Here is a 19,220-nt window from a genome sequence, read left to right as displayed (position 1 = left end):
GCTGCGCGCATTCAGATAAAGAACCTTTAATTTTGTTTTTTTACCATTTTTTCCTACTCTGACCCCATTTTCTGGTGCACTCTTATGTTTGTTCGCTCTGTCCCTTCCTATCACACTCTGGTTATCATTACCCTTATCACTTCCCTGTGCCACTTCCTTGTCCTTTCTTTTCAACATTCTAAATTTCCCCCCACCTGAACCCTCTTCCCCCATTTAGTTTAAAGCCCTATCTACAGTTTTGATAGAAATATATCTATGTCAGCTTACTACTACAACAACAACTTGCATTTATATAGCACCTTTAACATACTAACACGTCCCAAGGCACTTCACAGAACCGATTATCAAACAAAATTTGACCCCGAGCCACATAAGGAGCTATTAGGACAGGTGACCAAAAGCTTGGTCAAAGTGGTGGGTTTTAAGAAGCATCTTAAAGGAGGAGAGACAGGTAGAGAGGTTTAGGGAGGGCCTAGGCAGCTGAAGGTATGGCCACCAATGGTGGATTGATGAAAAATCGGGAATGCGCAAGAGGAACCATATATTTATATATATTTTAATAGAACTATATCTGTGTTATTAGAACTATATGTTATTAGAACTATATCTGTTATTAGAACTATATATCCATGCTATGGTTTTAATGGAATTATAGCTGTACTATTACTTTAATTGCATTATTATCAGTCTTATAATACCTTTCTGTGCTAGTCAAAACCTGCCGGGAACAGCAGCCAGGACCAGAAGAGGCCCAGCAAAGTAAGATTTTATAATTTTTTTGTAAGCTGTGGCAGAACAGTTCCCGTTTCTTCCTGTTTTAAATTTTGGCTGATTTACAAGAGTAGAGAGAAAAGGTTTTTTCAAAGTTAAAGACCACAATATATTAAGTAGAAACAGGTAGCTTCATGCTCTGGATATCAATCCTTTGGAGCCTGACATAACTTTTTGTGCACCACATCAAACCCTGCAAGGGGAGAACATTTCTTTTTTTTGATGAGCGTTTCATATAAACAGTGACTCATTACATGTAGTTTATACTTGCTCTTAACTTCAGGTACTACAAGAACACAGTGCCAGATTGGATCATGGACACTTACTCTGTATTTAGGACCAGGTTCTTGATGCAGCCCTTGAATGATCTTGTTATCTTAAGGACAATAGCGCCCTCTCCAGTTGGAACTCCACCAGCGTAGAGTCTGGTAATGTTCAATGGACCACTGTCTGCTGAGGACCCAAGTCTCATTTCAAGAATGTTTCCTTCATCAATCTGTAATGTCATTACCCTGCAAGAAGGAAGCAAGAGGAGTTCAACAGACAGGAGATGTCAAAATGTTCAGGAGCCTCCCATAATTCACAGCCAATTATTTCTGATATTTATAGACAGAAGGCGGCCAAGAAATTGGATTGCGTGGCACCAGTTTTTGGCGTGTGCACACTCAGTTCACACCGGGAAAGCGCCACATGACAAAGTGATTAGGGCACCCTGGAGTCGTCCTATGCAAATGGTGGGCCTAACGCCTGTTCCAGGCTCCTTTGGGAAATTGAATCGTGACTGACCCCAACTTACGCTGTGCATGTTGCGGTCAGTTTTCTCGGGCCTAAAGTAGCCAAACCAGCAGCTCTTAAAGGGAGCCATGGAGGCTGCCACTAAAAAGGTATGTCAAAATTTTACTTACCTGAATGTGGAGCCAGGAGGAACAGGGGTGGTGCTCCTCGCTCCACGTTGAAACTGCAGGTTGCTGCTGGCCACCATTTGAAACCCACCCCCCCCGCCCCCGCATCTCCTCCTCCCCGCTCCCAAACCTACTGCCGGCCGACTTTCCTCACCTAGTGACCTGAGCAGTGCCTCTTGGGTCCCAGCATGCCAGTTACATCCTGATAACACAAGAGGGCCAATTTCGACTGCTCCTCTTGCACATCAGTTTCGGTGCAGTGGCTGCTGCTGGGTTCACGTCTGAATTTGGGCACGAACCAATTTCTAGGCCAATGAATACCAGGGAATGATGACAAAGTACCCCTTATTGCTGAAGCATGAACTGCAAAAGCAAAGCAATAGTCTAGTAATTATCACTTAGTTTTTAAAATGTACATCAGATGTCTAATGCTGGATGAAATGAAATTCTAACCCATAAAATGTTGGGACTGAACAAAATAGAAGGGTAAATCTAGCCTTTAGACCTCTTTTAAAATTCAACGGTACAAAGGCTCATGATTACCATTAATATCTTTTTGTTTTGTTCCAACCATTTTATTCAATTTTCCAAATATTTTCCTTAAAGAGTGAGTGCTGATATAACCAAGGGATGCTAGCTTGGGAAAGTTACTGAACGCAACAGTGTGAGGGAGCTGAATTAATAGTAAACCAGCTGGTGCTGAATCATCTCTAGTTTTATAACTGCATCTCAAAAATAATAGTAATTAAACCCCTCAAGGCAATGTCCCCAATGTCACTTGCACTCACTGTTTAAAGTTGAGGAATGGAATGCTAATGTTAATCATAATGTCAGATTTTTTAAACAGTATCCTGATGGGATAATGTGGTTTTAGAGAAGTTACTGAAAACATGAAGGAATTAAGCATGCATACGAATGATATGAAAACTAAAACAACTCGGGTTAAAAGACTGTGCTTCAGCTGATATTAATTTACTCCCTTCATGATTTTGGTTCACCACCTCTTTGCAGACAGCACTCCTGAAGCAGTTAAGAACTCACATCTCAACAATTTTTGTTTTTTTGAAATCAAAGATAGACAGAAACAAATATTAAAACGGATGTTACAGATCACATCTGTGGCTGTTTAATTAAAAAAAGAACCAAACTAATGCTGAGACTCAAATTTAAAATTGAGTCCATTGGTAATCCCTTATTTAAAAACAAACATTCCTTTAATTGCCACTAATGTCTCAATGTGTAAATGCACCACATGCTGAGGTACTAAATTATGCAAATCAGAAGGCCCCAGGTTTATTCCTGTGAGTTCAGTACTGTGCAAGTTAGCTGATCTCAAGGAGAAGGCACTAAATGTTCCCACCTGAGCTCATAAAACATTAAAAATGTTTTTTTTAATAAAACCTCATTCATTGTTGTGCATTCACACTTGCTCTGTCACTGATTTTTCTCATTCTGGCAAGATGTGACAAAAGCACATCTGATTAAAATAGTGGGACTGATTTTTATAGATGATTGTAGCCAGTGAAGATTTGCCTTCCGGCCCAAACAAACAAATTAAGTTTAGTAATCAAAACCCGTTATTTTAACTTTTCTTTATTTCATTTCCAACAATTTCATTTTAAGTACTCTGATTTTTATTAGCCATGTATGTGCCAACACACACCTCTTATTTCTAGTAAGTATGATAGAATGTTCTTGCCCATCGCTGAAAGTTCCAGATGGAGCCTTGGCAACGACTCTCCTGGTGTTGACTCCATCACCGGTGTTTACGTGAGCTTCCACATGTCCATCAATGATCATAATGGCAAAGAATGGCTGCAGATGTTGAAGAAGGAATCAGGAAAACCTCAGTAGTACGCAAGATACACATCATGGGGTAGCCAACCCTGGCTGAAAGGCATGTAGTTCGCAGAAATACCACTAGCAAACCACTGCACTACTATTTAAAGCTGCTAAGATGTAGTCAGCATTTATGAACTCCTCAATGTTTATGTGAATGCTTTACTCAAGGACTACACTCCTGCTTGAGGGGAAGTAAGCAACACAAACGAATTAGTCCTGACAACAGCCTTTTTAATTATAATATCGCAATGCGATGCGCAACAGGCCAGAATTGGAGGAGCGCAGAGATCTCGGTGGGTTGTAGGGCTAGAGGAGGGTTACAGAGATAGGGAGGGGCGAGGCCATGGAGGGATGTGAACACAAGGCTGAGAATTTTAAAATCGAGGCGTTGCCGGACCGGGAGCCAATGTAGGTCAGTGAGCAGGGATGATGGGTGAACGGGATTTGGTGCGAGTTTAAATCAGTTTAAGGTTTAAGTTCGAGTACAATTTCAAAATGGAAGTACAATTTCAAAATTTGCAGACAACACCAAATTGGGGGGAGGGGTTGGTGTAATTAATACAAAAAAAAAAGAATGTGTCAAAATGCAAGAGGACATTAATAAACTTGCAGAATGGGTGTGTAATTGGCAAATAAATTTCAATATTTATAAGTGTGAGGTGGTGCATTTTCATAGGAAGAATCAGGAGGCCACATACTGCTTGGATAATAAGAGTTTAAACAGGATAGAGGAGCAAAGGGATCTAGGGGTACAGATACACAAATCACTAAAAGTAGCGACGCAGGTTAATAAGGCCATAAAAAAGGCAAATCAAGCACTAGGGTTAATATCTAAAAGGATAGAATTGAATAGCAAAGAAGTTATGTTAAACTTGTATAGAACCTTGGTTAGCTCACACTTGGAGTACTGTGCACAGTTCTGGTCTCCACATTATAAAAAAGATATAGAGGCATTGGAATGGGTGCAAAAAACATTCACAAGGATCATGCCATAACTGAGATGATATCCTTATCAGGAAAGGCGGAACAGGCTGGGACTCTTTTCTCTAGAGAAGAGAAGACTGAGGGGTGACCTGATAGAGGTCTTTAAGATAATGAAAGGGTTTGACAGGGTAGACATAGAGAAAATGTTTCCACTTGTGGGGGAGTCAAAAACTAGAGGTCATAAATATAAAATAGTCGCTAATAAATCCAATAGGGAATTCAGGAGAAACTTCTTTACCCAAAGAGTGGTAAGAATGTGGAATGTGCTACCACAAGGAGTAGTTGAGGCAAATAGCATAGATGTATTTAAGGGGGAGCTAGATAAGCACATGAGGGAGAAAGGAATAGAAGGATATCCTGATAGGGTTGAATGAAGTAGGGAGGGAGGAGGCTCGTGTGGAGCATAAACACTGGCATAGACCAGTTGGGCCGAATGGCCAGTTTCTGTGCTGTAGTTTCAATGTAACTCGATATAACTTTTGTCAAGTCTTCTGTGAGATCATGAGCTCCTGGCCCAGGATTGCTAGCCAGTGTGTAAGAACTGCACTGGTAATTCCCGGTCTTTACTGTGATTCTTTCTCTGTAAAGTGACATAAAGCATGCTATGGAGGTGTAACTATCCAGCATTCAGTGCAATAGTGGAAGTCCTCCATTATATATGTAGCATTTGCCCATCTTAAGTGTTAAGCTTTTCAATCATGGAAAAACATATAATTAGACCACAATGAGATCTACATCAAGACAGAAATTGGCAATGAAACTTGTGGAATAGTTGCTGCAACACTGATTTTGGAATGCGTCTTTTGCATAAAGCTTCTGTCTGCTACTGATATGACTTGTTCTCAGTTTCAAAAGTTTGAAAACAGTTCTATAATTAGAATTTCAAACTTATATTTTTTTTTGAAAAAAGACAGAAATAGATTTTTCTTTACAGATCAGTGAATGGGATCTAATCGTAATAAAAAATTTAAGAGAAGGTTGCCCGTGTAACAATATTGAATGCATTTCAAAGCAACTGATTGTATGCAAAGTGCTTTCAGATGTTCCTCAGGGACTTGAGATGGCACTTTATAAACTTCAGCCTTCCTTTCATTTTAGGACCTTTTGCTTTGTGGTAAAGTGATCATGGATGTGGTAAATTCTCAGTCTATATGTGCCTTCTTGTTCATTATTGCCTAATTAATGCATTTCTGGAATGTTCTTATGCTTTATTCACCTTATCATAGAATCATAGAGCACAGAAGGAGGTCATTCAGCCCATCGTATCTGTGCCGGCTCTTTGAAAGAGCTATCCAATTAGTCCCACTCCTTGATCTTTCCCCGTAGACCTGCAAATTTCTCCGTTTCAAGTATTTATCCAATTCATTTTTGAAAGTTGCTACTGAATCTGCTTCCACCACCTTTTCAGGTAGTGCATTCCAGATCATAACAACTCGCTGCATACAAAAACTAGAGTCGGTCCACACAATTTGACTCACCATTTTTGTCTGCCGACGATTACGGCTTCCAGTTGATTTGCCAAAACCGGCCAAGATGATCCCAGTGTCATTCTTAGTGGCAAACGTCACCATCAACTTTGCTTCCACTGGTAGGACTTTAGGCCGTAACTGAATGTGTCCATCATTTAAAATGGTCACACTTCGGATAGGCTGTTAAAAAAAATTAAAAACGAATCATTTTATTTGAAACATTTCCATTTATAACTTAGCTCTGGCCTATGCAGCCTTGGAATAACAATCAATTAACCTTCATGGATGAGATTTCTGACAAACGAATGGAGAAAAATGAATCAGAACTGGGAGTTGCTAGCTAAATCACTTATCACTACGAGTGAAAAAAGTCAGGTCATGTAGTATGAGTAGCATATGCAACAGCAGACAGATCTATTTTCCATCAGCCAGGACACAAGAACAGGAGCTGCAAACATTTCAGTTTTCAGTTTATTTTATAGGCATAATCACACACAATACGCAATTGTCCAGTTACTTCATTTTTTGGGGGGAAGTATTAAGTCCCACTCGTCAACCTCCGGTGTTGCTGCTTTTTTTGTAGCAGGACTAAAACATTTGCTGCTACAACCACCAAGTGGACTGCCCAGTGGAGCAGCATCCCGAATGAAGAGGCCCAGCAGCTCCTAACTGCATTAAGAAGCCATTTAAACCCTTGTATTAGAATCAGAGAATCATAGAATGGTTACAGCACAGAAGGAGGACATTCGGCCCATCGAGCCCGTGCCAGCTCTTTGTAAGAGCAATTCAGTTAGTCCCATTCCCCCGCTCTTTCCCCACAGCCCTCCAAATTTTTTTCCTTTAATTATTTATCCAATTCCTTTTGAAAGCCATGATTGAATCTGCTTTAACCACCCTTTCGGGCAGCGCATTCCAGATCATAACCACTAGCTGTGTAAAAAAGTTTTTCCTCATATCGCCTTTGCTTCTTTTGCCGATCACCTTAAATCTGTGTCGTCTGGCTCTCGACCCTTCCGCCAGTTTCTCTTTATTTACTTTATCTAAACCCTTCATGATTTTGAACACTTCTATCAAATCTCCTCTCAATCTTCTCTGCTGTAAGGAGGAGAGTGTAAAGAGACTGGGGCAGAGGCTTACTCTGCAATATTCCTGTATAATGCAAGTGTCTAGGTTATGCAAAGAGCAGATTTGATGACCAGGTGCTAAAAGTGTTTAACGAGGGAGTTAGGGAATGGAGAAAAACTAACTCCTGCTAGATGGCCATTCTCTTTAACAGCAACTGGAGCAACAAGCATAGGAACTGATTCCAGACAGGGTGAATGATCTATCGAGAACCCAGCAGACCAGGTGAAATGTCATGAAGTAGATGGTTGTCCTCAAGAAAGCAACTAAGGTAAGTCTAATATCTCAAAATTATTTATTTGCTTCCAGGACAAGGTGATACATGATGGAAGGATGCAGACAAGAACTGGAGGAGGTCTGAAACAGAACAACTCATTTTGAAGAGGCCTGCCTGAATATAAAAAGCACAAATGCAACAAGGGAGCAAGGAGAGTCCCATCATATTTCTGTCGTAGCTTGTGCTATTCAGTTACTGACCCAGGTATACACTCAAAGTTGGTAATATTACACACTGCAGTGAAAGTGCTGTTTGAAGGAGCTTAAGTAATAAGGCATTTTGACATATGTTCTTTTTCTCTTAGGACTGAAAGACAGAGTCAAGGCATGGCCAGTGTTCCTGAGCAAGCTAGCATCTTGTACCATTCTTATCATCTCTGCAAAGCAACAGCGCAGTTAACGCATCCTGGAAGATCATGAGATTGAGGAGCAGTATTTGTTGAGTCACAATGCACAGGTGAGGAGTGTTGAAGAGCAGGGACCTGCTGCTCAAAGGGCTAGCACAGTAGTGCCTAGAGATTCAAATCTCACACACCCTGCTTAAATAGGAGATGGATATCTGAGCAGGATCACCTATATGAGCCACTTGCATCTGTGCAAAATAACCTGCAAGGTCTACTGAGGAGTACAAAGAAATCCACTAGTCAGAACTGTACAATGTGCAATGAGCACGTGGCATTTGCAGCAGAGTGTTGAGTGGGCAGGACCGAAGGACACAGGAAGTGAATGCTCAGACTGCTGCTATAGATGCCTCGGTTCAAATCTTAAAGATGTTCTCTTCTCTGGTTTCAAAATGCTGGGTAACTGGATTGAGGGAACCTTCAGTCAGAGCTTCACAGACCTTATAGCTGCCCACAGTCCTGCTCCAACACAAATTAGTGGACATACTGAAGGAGTGACTAGTAGGAGGTACGTGCCTGGACTAGGCATAGGTTGCTGTAACTCAAAGCAACGCCACATCTAGTCCATTGTGCATTTCTGTGCAAGTGATAGGCAACAAATCAAGCAGGTCCAGTCATTCACTGTAGCTGTACATGTGGCTGAATCAAAAGCAGGGTCATCACAAGGCACAAGGAAGTCCAGGGCAACCAGAACCTTAACAGGATTTTCAGTGAAAGCTTGTGGGTACCCAGCACACTTACTGCTTCCACAAAAAAGATGTTACACACAATTCACCAGCATTGTTTCTCACCAATGCTGTGGCATTGGTTCCATATTGGCATGCTCCTCCTCCATGGAGAGGACTCTTTGTAGAGCAAAGTTATGGAATATGGAGCAGATGACGATGACCCTTGAAACCTTGTTTGAGGGATGTGCTGTGTTAGCGTAAAATTTGGGCTGTTGGGTTAAAGGCAAAGATGAAGTGACTATTGTGTGCATGGCGGCGGTCATTACCCTAAAACCACACCGAAATGCGCTTTGTGTAGATCAGACTAACCTTAATTAAAAGCTTAAACATAACACTTGACTACTAACAAAATGGACACTACTAAACAAAATGGATTCTGTGACTGTGGGAAAGACAGTTAAAAGTGCTGAGTTTGTATATTCGAAAACTGACTTACAGTCTGGGAATACAAAAGACATTTCACAACGAGCTGATAAAAACTACAGAACCAGACTGAATAGACAAAGACCATACTGTCTTAAGGTGATAACAGTTGTTTTAATATGATTGGAGGTCCGCGGTTGCTGTGCGGGCTTAATTGGTTAATGTGTACACTAATAAAGACTAATGATGTAATAGCTACTGAAAATCTGTATTTCAAAGGTATAAAAAAGCATGACAACCATTTTGAAGTTGAGGAGGTAGTTGCGCACGCTGCGGAGCGTCCAGTTCTTCTCCCAAAGTACTTTGTCCAATAAACTGCATGTTGAATCTTTAAGTCTGACTCCGAGTGGTGATTTTCCCACAACAAATTGGCGTAGTCGGCAGGATCTCACTACTGGTGAGCTGATCGGTTGGCCTCGATCAGCGAACTGGAGTAGAGATTATTGAACTGTGGGAGGCAGACTAAGCCAACAGTGCAGTTAAACACGGGGGGGTAAGTTAAGAGAATTTATGGGACTGTTGGGTATAACTAAGAACTGGTTGCTTGTGCTGATCGACTAAGGACAAGGAAGTGCCTCTTTTGCGTTCTGCCTTAGACCGGTTGTTAAGAGGGGAGATCCCCCACGCGAAGGTCAGGACCCTGAAGTGGGCGCAAAAACAGGGGCACTTGCGATTGTGAAGCACAAGTAACCAGAACCATCCGGTATCAAACTCTGTAGTGGCGAACAAACGCAGAGATTAGAGCATAAGTTAGAGCATAAGTTAATTTACGATGTGTACTATCTCATCATATTAACCTGGAGCCGAACTCCATGCGAGGAAGCACATTACTAACCTGGTAATTGTGGCCGTGAGTATATAGTTGCAACTGAAAGTAAAATCTGGAGTGGAGTTCGGGCTAGGATTTCAGAAAGTTTTAGAAAGTTTGGGAGGGAAAAGTAAGTCTGGTGAGACCGGCAGTGCCCGGTGATTAAGGCTGGGCGTACGCCAGCAATACCGACAGTGATCGGTGATTAGATCCGGCTGAGTTCCGGGGCCAGGACCCGAAAGTTTGAGAGAAAAGAAAATCCGGTGAGAGACTGGGTCCCGAAAGATATAGCGAGAGGCTGGATAGACAGAAAAGAAAATCCGGTGAGAGACCGGGACCCGAAAGTTTGAGAGAAAAGAAAACCCGGTGGGTAGACCGGGACCCGAAGGATATAGCGAGATCAGAGCACGATAATAAAGATGACAAGTGAACAACCTAGATGGGGACCTGCGGGTTCCCTTATCGAGAAGTATATGACAGATAGACACTCGTTGATTAAGCAGATGCAAAAGGATGGCTGGGATATTTCTCAGACCTTAGAACAACAGAGAAAGTGGATAGATGGGGAAAAGAAGGATAAAACAAAAAAGGCAGGAGTATTACTAGTCCACCAACTAGCTGGACTAATAGGACAAGTAGGCACCTCTACTAAAAAGTGGAGCGACGACAAAGATAAAATAAGGGAATTGGAAACTAAAATAAAGGAGTTGGAAAAGGGAAAGCAAGTAGAGACTCAATGGGAGGAGAAAAACTTCCCTCTTCCCCCTTATGAGGAAGCTACTGCCCCTCTAGAAGAAGAAATCATGCCCGAACATAATTTAGCACCAATAACACGAGGGGGGACTAACGCGCGGCCAACAGCACAGTATAAACCTTTCACCCCGGGAGAGAGACAACAGATAATGGCATCCCTGGGTAAACTACAACCCAGGAGCACAAATACAAAATTTTGGACGGAACTAGATACAGTCTGGGTAGGATACCAATTGCACTTAAGAGATATACACCAATTAGTCAGAGCCGCATGTCCAGCTGACAAATGGAGACAGGTGGCCGGAGGGCCCGCTGCCCTCGCCGCAGTGGACTATAATGGGGGGCGTTGGACACATGCGGTAGCTCTGACGGCAGAATTGGATGTCCAGCAGACACCGTTCTTTTTATTTAAAACAGAAGTGCAGAGAGTGTTAGGGAACGCCCCTACCAATTGGAGTAAAATTACAACAACCAAACAGCAGAGGGCGGAAGAGGCCTCTGAATATGGGGAACGATTGTTCCAAATATATCAGGAATGTTCAGGGCATGACAACCCGGGCCGTGGGGATCGAGCCTTCATCCAGGCTTTCAAGGATGGGCTCTCGAGCGCTCACCAAACTATCTTAAAAATGGGAGTGATCCTGTCCCAAGATTACGATGAACTGGTAGAATGGGCTAGCGGCGTACAAGGGAATGGAGAGGAGAAATCTCACACAAAAATAAAGCAGGAAAGAGTAGCTGCATATGGAAGCGAGGACGGAACCAGTTCTTGTCCGACCTGTTATAATTGTGGCCGACACGGGCACATTGCAAGAGAGTGCCGGACCCGCGCTGAATTTAACAACTTCAGGAAATTTTGTACTTATTGTCACAAATATGGACACGTAGAAGAAATATGCTGGAGCAAGTTTGGTAAACCCCCACCCCAACCTACGTCCAGGACAGAACCGGAGGGACCAAGGAACCTCCGAGGTCAGCAAAACTGACGGTCGGCAGCCCCCATTAGTAAGGGTAAGAAAGAGGGAAGGATCTATGTGTCAGCACTGGTGGGGGGCAGGCAATGTGAAATGCTAGTGGACACCGGGGCATCCATATCCGTTACCGACCTCCCCTTACTAATTACGAGTAAGATGATTTATTTAACAGGGGTAGGGGGAAGTAAAACACCCACTTATCTGAGTGAGACTACATTAGTGGAGATAAATAATTTGTATATACCCATGAAATTTTACGTATGTAAAAACAACGAAGGTACGATAATGGGGAATGATCTGATGAAAGAGTATGAAATTTTGATAGACTGTGGAAAGGGAGAATTAATCTGGCCAAAACAGGACGGCCAGAAAACAGGAATAGGGAGACTCGCGAGTCACCTTGAAACCCTTAAGGTCGCCACGGTTACCTCAAGAGATTGGCAACTAGAAACAGAAGGGTTCAGATCCATCTGTACCTCCATCCCTGAAGTATGGGCAAAAACGAAATTAGATACCGGACTAACCAAGACTGACCTGATACAGGTGCCTGGACCGGAGCACAAGCCCCACCGACAGTACCCAATAAAACCAGAAGCAAAAGCAGCAGTAGTAGAGATAGTTAAGGGGTTAGTTGAAAAATGAATCCTAAGGGAAACTACGAGTACCACTAACTCCCCTACTTGGCCAGTGAGCAAACCCGACGGAAGCTATAGACTCACCATAGACTATACGGCCCTTAATAAAGTTACGCCCAAATTGCATCCCATTGTAGCAAGCCCCTCAACAATCCTAAACGGATTGTCGTCAAAGCATAAAATTTTTACGGTATTAGACATAGCCAATGGATTTTGGTCCCTACCCCTGGACCCTGACTCTCAGGAAAAATTTGCATTTACGGTGGGAGACAAACAATATACATGGACTCGCCTACCCCAGGGATTCCACAATAGCCCCGCTATTGTGGAATCCCTGAGTGACATTTTGAAAGCCTCAGAATCCAAACAGGGGCATCAGGAAGCGCTATATTTGGTGTTGAACGAACTAAAAGTTGCAGGACTAAAGGTCAATCCCAAAAAGGCACAAATTGGAAAAGCACAAGTCCTGTACCTGGGACACTCAATTTCACAGGGCATTAAAGAAATGCCCTCAGACCGGAAAAAGGCAGTGCAGCAAATGCCGCGGCCAGTCACCATAAGAGGAGTCAGGAAAGTGTTGGGGCTATTTAATTACAGCCGAAGCTTTATCCCAGAATTTGCAAAATTGGCAGAGCCTATACAACGATTAGTCAAAGGCGGAAAGCCAGCCCTAAACTCTATAGAATGGGGACCTGAACAAGACGGAGCTTATAGTAAGTTGAAGGCAGAACTAATGGCAGCCCCCGGATTGGGACTACCAGATTCCAACAAAGATTTCCACATATACTGCAATAATGAAGGGGGGTTTTACTCTGCTGTCGTAACGCAAGATCACGGCGACAAACGGAGACCCATAGGCTATTATTCAACAGCAGAAGGGCCGGTAGTAACCAGACTACCAAGATGTATAGCTGCTTTAGATTGCGCCGCATGGGCAGTAAGGGTTAGCGAACCAATAGTGATGACAGGAAATATAATCCTTCACACCAAACACACTTTAGTGGAAATGCTAAACACGGGGAAATTGAGATCTGTCTCAAATATGAGAAGGGCCAAATGGGAAGCCGCTCTCCTACCTCCCAATAAATCAGTCATAATAGTACATGATACAGGACAAAACCCAGCAGAAGGAATTTTGGATATAGGTGAACCACACAATTGTGGAGACGTAGATATGGATACGGAAGAAAGTGAAATAAAGGATGTACCTTTAGCCATGGCTGAAGAAACCTTTTTTGTAGATGGCTCACGCAAATATGTGCAGGGGTCACCCCGGACGGGGTGGGCAGTAGTAAATGACCAATTGCAAACAGTACGGGCGGGGAGAATTGATGGAGGCTTATCTGCGCAGGTGGCAGAGTTGGTGGCACTCACAGAGGCACTGGAATTATCCGAGGGAAAAGCGGTAAATATATATACCGACAGTAGATACGCGTTCGGAGTAGTACATGACTATATGACGGCATGGGGTAGGAGAGGATTCTTAACTACGGGAGGAACCCCTATTAAACATCAACAAAGAATTCAAGCATTACTGAAGGCTAGTGAGAAACCCCGGGAAGCAGCAGTAATAAAGGTGAAGGCACATCAAAGGGAACCAGGGAAAGACAGCCTTGACTGGCTGAAATACAAAGGGAATCAAACCGCAGATAGAGCAGCGCAGTTAGCGTTAGAACAAGAGACAATTAGCGAGCTGCCAGTGGCAGTAACAGACCAAACAGAGCACAAAATAAATATTCAAAATTTACATGACGATACCTCGGAACAGGAAAAGACTAGGTGGGAAACACAGGGAGCAAGCAAAGGAACGGATAACGTTTGGAGACATAATGACAAGGTAGTGGCGCCAGAATGTATACAGAACACCCTTTTAGAATTACACCATGGACTCTCACATGCAGGGAGGGAAACCATGACAACTAATATTGGGAAGGAATGGTGGTGGAAAGGAATGAGGAGAGACATAGCCCGATATTGTCACCGCTGTGTGACCTGTGCGCAATATAACCCAGGGCGACCCATAAAAATTAAGATGGGACACCAACCCCGACCGAAGGGACCATGGGAACATCTACAGATAGATTTCACGGGACTGCTACCACAGTCCCACGGTAAAACCTACTGTTTAGTCATCATTGATCAGTTCACTAGGTGGGTGGAAGCGTTCCCTACCAGGAATTTCACTGCCTCTACAGTGGCTAGAGTATTAGCAGAGGAGGTTATCCCTAGATGGGGGGTGCCCACACAAATTGATTCGGATCAGGGAACACACTTCACCGGTAAAGTGATAAAAACAGTGTGTCAATTAATGGGGATAAAACAAAAATTCCACATCCCTTATCATCCGCAGAGCTCCGGAATGGTAGAACATATGAACCGAACTCTTAAGAATACCCTGGCCAAAGCTATGCAAGCGTCAGGACAAACGTGGACAGAAGTATTACCTATTATATTAATGAGACTAAGAGCCACAACAAACCGGACAACCAGATTGACCCATTATGAGCTAATGACAGGCAGAGCAATGCAATTACCAGAGAACATTATAACAGGTGGGGCCGATGTAGGCCCGCTAAAAGACAAAATTAAGCGTTATGTTTTGGAACTGAGTACCCAATTAAAAGAAATGCGCACAGCAGTACGAGATAATCAGGAAACAAAAGACGCACAGAGAGAGCTTGGAATGCTCCCTGACGTCCCAACGGCGGGACGTCGTGTCATGGTAAAAGTTTTACCCGAGAAACCGGGATTTGCCCCAAAATGGAACGGCCCTTACGAGATCATAATTAGTGGGGACACTTGTGCCTGTCTGGACATAAGAGGGAAGGGAATATGGAAGCATTGGACTCAGTTAAAGTTATATAACGAAACCAATGAATAAACCTTGAACAAATCTTTCATTTTATTTTACAACAGATGATAACTACAAGCAAGATTAATTGAAGCGTTCGGGTTGGCGATATAGCCTTTGGGAATTTGTTAATATAGAGTAATAAGAATAACCTAACTAACATGTCTAAATATATGTGTATAATCATGTCATTTTATGTGCTCGTAGTTGAAAGGTTGACGGGATTGAATGATAATTTATTTTTCAAGACCCATGTACATTTACATGGAAATCGAACCGTGTGTTACCCATTAGCCCACTCCGTTGAGGCCCTGTTCGTAGCCACCCCCGGGTGGAACCCCCATAATTTATATACCACAGATACTTCAAACGCACCCTGTAAGGGACGTGCAGGCCCATATACGAGGGGAGTACCAGGAAGATGCGTGGAACTAATAAACTCCACAAACCCTGTGTGTTGGGGGGTCCAGGGAATAAAAGGAAGGGTATGCTCAGACAATGCAAGTTTCCCGATCTGCTTTTCTGGATACGGATGGGGGTGTGCATACGCCTGGGTCCCAGAGAGTGCCTCCTGTGTGCAGATGCAATGTGCCAGTCAACACTGTCAAGTGAACGGAGATCATTTTGTTTGTGTTTGTAAAGAGCAGAGATGCCTGAATGTGACTGCAGGGAGACAATTCATTTGTGGTCAGTGTAATGGGACTCATGTTAGCTCAGACACATGGTCTTACCCATTCGATACGTATCAACTTACAAAAACAGGGGGAACATCGAGGGATCCAAGCAATTGGCGATATCTGCAATTTGTACGAACCGGCACTCGGGACGTTAAATGCTACCGAGCTAGGAAGGGATTTGTGTTCCTCCTAAACGGCACCTTCACAACGGCAACGCCGACCCTCCCCATCCTCTTTGCAGTAGGGACAATTGGACCACTCGCGGTCCCATGCCCTCAAAGAGCCCATGTCCACAGAAAGATTGTAACACGGGCTATCAGCCAGGAGTTCTGTGCCGACTGGAGGGGCCCAATCACACTGGGGTCTTCGATCGGCTACGGGTTATTGGGTTCTCTCTCTCTGGGAGGATCAACAGGAGTAATCGGCGCAAAGAACAGAAACTATTTAATCTGTGGACTAACAATCTTGGGAAATAGCACAGCAAAAGGATTAAGCGCCATAAATAAAGAACTAGCTGAATTAAGTTTGTACTCGCAGCAAACCCGTTATGCTGTGGACTATATATTAGCCCAGCAGGGGGGAGTATGCACTATAATAGGAGACATCTGTATAACACACGTTACAGACGAGTCCTACATCATCACCCAAGCCGTTAATGATATTAAAGAACAACTCAATGAATTTAAACAAGGCCCCAGGAAAGGAAGTGGTTGGCTTGATTGGTTATTGGGAGGATCCTGGGGGTCTTATTTACTGCATGGACTAATTATTTTTGTTGCAATAATAATTGCTTGTTGTTTCGTGGTCGGATGTTTTAATGTCTGTTGCAAAGTTATGATGACTCGGATTATGCCAGGAGCCAGCGTGATCACTGACCAAGAACATCTGAAGACACCCGAGGATGCCAGGAGGGACGATAACCAGGAGGAGCAACACTATCTGTAACATGTAACCTGAGAGTTACGGGTTAGGCATACGCACAGAACATCACGGAAGTTAAATACCCGAAAGGCTGTGTATTAAGTGCCGGACCAATGTTATATGGACTTTATCGGTATTGGTCTCAATGATTATTAAGCCATAATCATGACCAACAGGGGGGTCTGTTAGCGTAAAATTTGGGCTGTTGGGTTAAAGGCAAAGATGAAGTGACTATTGGGTGCATGGCGGCGGTCATTACCCTAAAACCACACCGAAATGCGCTTTGTGTAGATCAGACTAACCTTAATTAAAAGCTTAAACATAACACTTGACTACTAACAAAATGGACACTACTAAACAAAATGGATTCTGTGACTGTGGGAAAGACAGTTAAAAGTGCTGAGTTTGTATATTCGAAAACTGACTTACAGTCTGGGAATACAAAAGACATTTCACAACGAGCTGATAAAAACTACAGAACCAGACTGAATAGACAAAGACCATACTGTCTTAAGGTGATAACAGTTGTTTTAATATGATTGGAGGTCCGCGGTTGCTGTGCGGGCTTAATTGGTTAATGTGTACACTAATAAAGACTAATGATGTAAAAGCTACTGAAAATCTGTATTTCAAAGGTATAAAAAAGCATGACAACCATTTTAAAGTTGAGGAGGTAGTTGCGAACGCTGCGGAGCGTCCAGTTCTTCTCCCAAAGTACTTTGTCCAATAAACTGCATGTTGAATCTTTAAGTCTGACTCCGAGTGGTGATTTTCCCACAACATGCTGTAATGTGCCTCCTGATCCGCCCATACATCTGATGACTTTCTTCAAGTGCTCAGTGTGGACGTGGTGGCTTATGGGCCTCATCTTGGCAATTGGGCTCTGTACGTAGCTGCCACAGGAGTGTCACTAGCCAGGGCTGGAGAGTAGCCTTGGGCATCAAGGACCCAATCTCTCTTTGCCTTCAAATAAGCCTGGTGCAAAATTAAAGCATTGTGGGAACTGCCAGGGAGGCAGGCATTGACTTGCATGATATGGTGCTGGTGGTCAGAAAGCAGCTGCACAATAATGGAATAGAACCTCGATACAGTCCACAGTATTATGCACAAGGGCTCGGATGGCCATGGTCACACCATCAGGCACCCCACTGCTCTGGGGAAGCAAGCAACCCGGTGGAATTCGACAGCTGCTGTTACTGATGGGTGGGCAGTGATATGAAGCTGTTGGTCCTCCGGAATAAAGCATCATCTACCTCTTTGATGTACCTACGTACAGCAAATTGGTAGAAACTGCACATGTCCCCTTGCTAACCCGGTAGGAGACGGAGAAATAAAAATTGAGGGCTGCGGTGTCCTTGAGTGTCACGCTCCAAGACTTGAGCACACAATCTTAGCTGACTGTTCATTTGAGTACTGGGGAATTATCAAGGGTGCTGTTTTTTTGGATAAGACATTAAACTGAGGACCTGTCTGTCTGCCCAGGTGGACATAAAAGATGCCATGGTGCTTTTTAAAGAAAAGCAGAGGAGTTTTCAAATGTCCTGAACAATTTTTATCCCTCAACCAACATCACCAAAAATACAGATTACCTAGTCATTTTTATCAGTGCTGTTTGTGGGACCTTGCTGTGTGCAAATTGGCTGTTGTGTTTGCTTACATTACATCACTGACTACACTTTGAAAGTACTTCATTGGCTATGAGTTGCTTTGGGACATCCTGAGGATGTGAAAGGTGCTACATAAATGCAAGTTCTATCTGCCTTTGATGGCCTGGTCCATGCTGGATTAGCTTATTTTAGGTGTGACAACAGGAGGGTATTGCACTTGGCTTTGGCTAGGGAATGGATTAAAATCAGCGAGAGTTCCCTCTTCTGATCATTTCCAAGTGATCATGCGGGAACTGGAAATAACCAGAAAATCGGGAGACCGATGAACTGGTGTGCTAACCGCCACCCCCTGGTTTTTTGATCCACCCTCCCACTGAGCAAGAATCCACACCAGGAACGCTAGCTTGTAAAAATTTACCACAAAGCCTTTAATACTAATGAGCGAGGGCAGATCTTCCGCTCATGCTCCAACATCAAAGTTTCCTCAGGAATTCTGCCCAGTACACCCTTTAATGGCTTCAGCAGAAGGCATGCCAGCTGTGAGTTGGTGTCAGTGGCCACTGAAGGCCCAGGAAAGGCCCCACAACTATTTTTACCACTGGCTCCATTGGGCCTTCTTGTTGCTGTTGGAGCAGCATGGCACCGCTCTGACATTCTGGGCCTCTATTGGGGCAAGCACTGCTGAAGCACTCTTACTGGCGTGATGCGCCTGTCCCAAGCATTCGAATCACCCCATCCCCATAACTTGGGATGGGGGTTATGGCCTCCTCACTTAGGTGTCATTCCGCGGGAGGGCCAAGCTAGTTTACTAATTATCCTGGAGCATGTTACATAGTGTTAACGTAATTGTGAGTGCAGACAATCTCATAAGCCACAACACTGAAGTCCAGCTGCCTTTTATAAAGTCATCTAAATCCCATGTTGTCACTCAACTTGGCCATCTCGTGTGACAGGAAGGAAATCTGAATGCTTTTCTGCCTGTTACATGATTTGCAACTGCACATAATCTGTCAAGGAATCAATCATAGAATCATAGAAAGGTTACAGCATGGAAGGAGGCCATTCGGCCCATCGAG

General features: G+C 43.5%; 1 protein-coding gene across 2 annotated transcripts in view; it reads right to left on the bottom strand.

The window, feature by feature from the left end:
• Positions 1 to 19,220, bottom strand: part of lama1 (laminin, alpha 1) — a 361,123-nt gene that overhangs the window by 34,281 nt on the left and 307,622 nt on the right. For both annotated transcript variants that reach the window (XM_067978409.1, XM_067978414.1), the window contains 3 exons: positions 5,978 to 6,148; positions 3,337 to 3,488; positions 1,098 to 1,283 (listed from right to left, as the gene is read on the bottom strand). In XM_067978409.1, coding sequence (XP_067834510.1) covers positions 1,098 to 1,283; positions 3,337 to 3,488; positions 5,978 to 6,148 — 509 coding nt within the window. The remainder of the gene's footprint in view (positions 1 to 1,097; positions 1,284 to 3,336; positions 3,489 to 5,977; positions 6,149 to 19,220) is intronic.

Source organism: Heptranchias perlo, chromosome 3 (genome assembly GCF_035084215.1).
Source record: "Heptranchias perlo isolate sHepPer1 chromosome 3, sHepPer1.hap1, whole genome shotgun sequence".
Classification (NCBI taxonomy): Eukaryota; Metazoa; Chordata; class Chondrichthyes; order Hexanchiformes; family Hexanchidae; genus Heptranchias; species Heptranchias perlo.
Note: the sequence above shows the minus strand (reverse complement) of the source record. Positions and strands in the feature narration are given on the sequence as shown.